This window comes from Micromesistius poutassou (genome assembly GCF_964030765.1).
Source record: "Micromesistius poutassou genome assembly, contig: SCAFFOLD_1654, whole genome shotgun sequence".
NCBI classification, from domain to species: domain Eukaryota; kingdom Metazoa; phylum Chordata; class Actinopteri; order Gadiformes; family Gadidae; genus Micromesistius; species Micromesistius poutassou.
The window spans coordinates 7,501-11,113 of record NW_028177171.1 but is presented as its reverse complement, the minus strand read 5'-3'; the positions used below and the strand labels follow the sequence as shown (position 1 = coordinate 11,113).

Sequence of the window (3,613 nt, the reverse complement as noted above, 5' to 3'; positions counted from 1 at the left end):
GCAGCCCGATGAGGAAGGCCAGCAGGCAGCAGCCCACTGCAACACAGAGAGGGGGGGGTCAACATCTGGAGCCAACATCTGGACCACTGCAACAAGGGAGGGGGTCAACATCTGGACCACTGCAACACAGGGAGAGGGTCAACATCTGGACCACTGCAACACAGGGAGAGGGTCAACATCTGGACCACTGCAACACAGGGAGAGGGGGTCAACATCTGGAGCCAACATCTGGACCACTGCAACACAGAGAGGGGGTCAACATCTGGACCACTGCAACACAGAGAGGAACCAACATCTGGAGTCAACATCTGGACCACTGCAACACAGGGAGAGGGTCAACATCTGGAGCCAACATCTGGACCACTGCAACACAGAGAGGGGGTCAACATCTGGACCACTGCAACACAGGGAGAGGGTCAACATCTGGAGCCAACATCTGGACCACTGCAACACAGGGAGGGGGTCAACATCTGGACCACTGCAACACAGAGAGAGGGGGTCAACATCTGGAGTCAACATCTGGACCACTGCAACACAGAGAGGGGTCAACATCTGGAGTCAACATCTGGACCACTGCAACACAGAGAGGGGGTCAACATCTGGAGCCAACATCTGGACCACTGCAACACAGGGAGGGGGTCAACATCTGGAGCCAACATCTGGACCACTGCAACACAGGGAGGGGGTCAACATCTGGAGCCAACATCTGGACCACTGCAACACAGGGAGGGGGTCAACATCTGGACCACTGCAATACAGGGAGGGGTCAACATCTGGACCACTGCAACACAGGGAGAGGGTCAACATCTGGACCAAGGAGCCAGCAGCACCAGCTCCAAGCTCAGGAGTCACGGTATGGGTTCAGAGTTCACCTGGACTCTGCATAGCCTCCCCCCCCCCCCCCCCCCACACACACACACACCCCTCCTACACACTTACTGTACGTTGTACGTCCTGGCACTTAAAAACAGTACTTAGCGTTGTGTAGCGTCTTATCCTAGCTATCTGTGTTGTATACGGGGAATGGGTTAACCTAGTGATGGTTAGTGTATACGGGGAACGGGTTAACCTAGTGATGGTTAGTGTATACGGGGAACGGGTTAACCTAGTGATGGTTAGTGTATACGGGGAATGGGTTAACCTAGTGATGGTTAGTGTATACGGGGAATGGGTTAACCTAGTGATGGTTAGTGTGTACGGGGAATGGGTTAACCTAGTGATGGTTAGTGTATACGGGGAATGGGTTAACCTAGTGATGGTTAGTGTGTACGGGGAATGGGTTAACCTAGTGATGGTTAGTGTGTACGGGGAATGGGTTAACCTAGTGATGGTTAGTGTGTACGGGGAATGGGTTAACCTAGTGATGGTTATACTGTGTGATAGTGATACTGGATACAGTATATTGTTGTTTCTCTTTTACTGTAAGTCTCTCTGGACGTAGGCGTCTCCTAAACGTCCTGAATGTGGATGTGAATGGATTGTCTGTCTGTCTCCTCGCCTCACGTCTTTCTCACTCTGTCTCTCTGTGACACCGAGCAGTCAGGTGACGTCAGGTGAGGTCTCTACGGCGGCCTGACGCCGGGGCTCTGGCCCCTGACACCGGGGCTCTCTGGCCCCTGACACCGGGGCTCTGGCCCCTGACACCAGGGCTCTGACCCCTGGCCCCTGACACCAGGGCTCTCTGGCCCCTGACACCGGGGCTCTCTGGCCCCTGACACCAGGGCTCTCTGGCCCCTGACACCGGGGCTCTCTGGCCCCTGACACCAGGGCTCTGGCCCCTGCGGCGGCGGCGGCGGCGGCGACGGGGGCCCCCCCCAACTGACCTGTGAGGAACTCCTTGCGCACTTTGAAGGTGTCGATGAGCGGGGTGAGGATTCCCTCGATGGTGCCGAACATGCTGCCCAGCCCCAGGTTGATCAGCATCAGGAAGAACATGACGGACCAGAAGGGCGAGGCCGGGAAGTGGGTCATGGCCTCCGTGAAGGCGATGAAGGCCAGGCCGGTGCCCTGCACGGCCTGCAGAGAGAGAGAGAGAGAGACGGGGGGAGAGAGAGAGAGGGGGGCCACGACGGGGCCGTGAGCTGGGGGCCTCCCCGACACAAGGTACAGACTCTTTAACTTTAACAGACTCTGCGTATGTCCTTGCTTGCCTACGCTGCACGCGTCCCTCGACGGATCTCATTGACTTTGCACGGGGGGGGGGGGTGCTCTCCAAATGCATTGTGGGTCAATCCGTCGATCCGTCGGCCAATCAGATCGCGTCCCCCCCCCCCCCCCCCCCGTACGCCAGACACGCCCTCTGCCGTCCGTCGACGGACGTGTGCGGCGTGAGAGTCGTACTCACGGCGAGAGCAGCCAAAGTCCAAAACTTGGACTTTGAAACTTTGATGCTTCGACTTCAAAATAAAAGTACCTTCACTGGTCCTAAACTAGTGTGTTCCTGTGGTCCACCAGAGGCGGCCTCTGCTGGTTCTCTCTCTGTCCCTGGTTCTGGTTCTGACGTGTGAATGAGTCCCGTGGTTGATCGTGTATCTCTGATCGTTTCCCGGTGGCGTCCGCTTTACGGGACGTCGGGTTTTGTTTTTGGCACGGACTTCCCCCCCGCTTCCCTTAAACGCGATAGTCTCCATTATGCCCTCTTTAGCCCGGGCCGGTCTCGGGTTTAGTCCCCGTTTCTTCCCCCGGACGGCTGCCAGCAGCACGGCCGGCTCACCCCTCCTCCATTATTCACACGCTGACGGAGAGAGAGAGAGAGAGAGAGAGACGGCTCCGCTACAGGAGGTCCTCGTGAAGACGGCTCTGTAGGGCTTCTCTGATAACTCTTTACTCCTTCTGCTAACGTACTGAGTAGTACTAATGTAATGTACTAACGTACTGAGTAGTACTAATGTACTGAGTAGTACTAATGTACTGAGTAGTACTAATGTAATGTACTAACGTACTGAGTAGTACTAATGTACTGAGTAGTACTAATGTACTGAGTAGTACTAATGTACTGAGTAGTACTAATGTAATGTACTAATGTACTGAGTAGTACTAATGAGTAGTACTAATGTACTGAGTAGTACTAATGAGTAGTACTAATGTACTGAGTAGTACTAATGTACTGAGTAGTACTAATGAGTAGTACTAATGTACTGAGTAGTACTAATGTACTAATGTAATGTACTAATGTAATATACTAATGTACTGAGTAGTACTAATGTACTGTACTAATGTACTGTACTAATGTACTGAGGTACTTTCTCAGCTGAGTGCCCCCCTTCACAGACACTAAACCATTTTGGGTTGAAAAAAATAATGAAATGAACATAAATAATGTGCATTCAATATGGTTATATAGTTCATTAATACACAGGGTCAGATGTTATCATCCCTTGTGCCAAAATCCAATCCAAGGAAAACACACATTCAGAAGCCCCTGTCCAAAACAACCTTATACGCACGCTGGCCACTGAGCTACCAACCAGAGGTGAACAACACGAGACAAACGTCCCGACTGACAGCAGTAAACACAGCAGCATGCAGTAAGCAGCAGCGTGTCATCGGGGTGATCAAGTGGGCGCCCTCTTTCAGCGATGTCTCGTTAAGTTAGGCCCACGACACGTCCTGA

The 3,613-nt window shown here is 53.1% G+C and overlaps 1 protein-coding gene across 1 annotated transcript in view; it reads right to left on the bottom strand.

The window, feature by feature from the left end:
- Window positions 1-3: 3 nt before the first annotated feature.
- LOC311376700 (sodium-dependent neutral amino acid transporter B(0)AT2-like) overlaps window positions 4-3,613 on the bottom strand; it is a gene marked incomplete at both ends in the record, with an annotated part of 8,477 nt that continues 4,867 nt past the window's right edge. Inside the window, 2 exons of the mRNA XM_084491192.1 lie at window positions 4-36; window positions 1,824-2,016. Coding sequence (XP_084347318.1) covers window positions 4-36; window positions 1,824-2,016 — 226 coding nt within the window. The remainder of the gene's footprint in view (window positions 37-1,823; window positions 2,017-3,613) is intronic.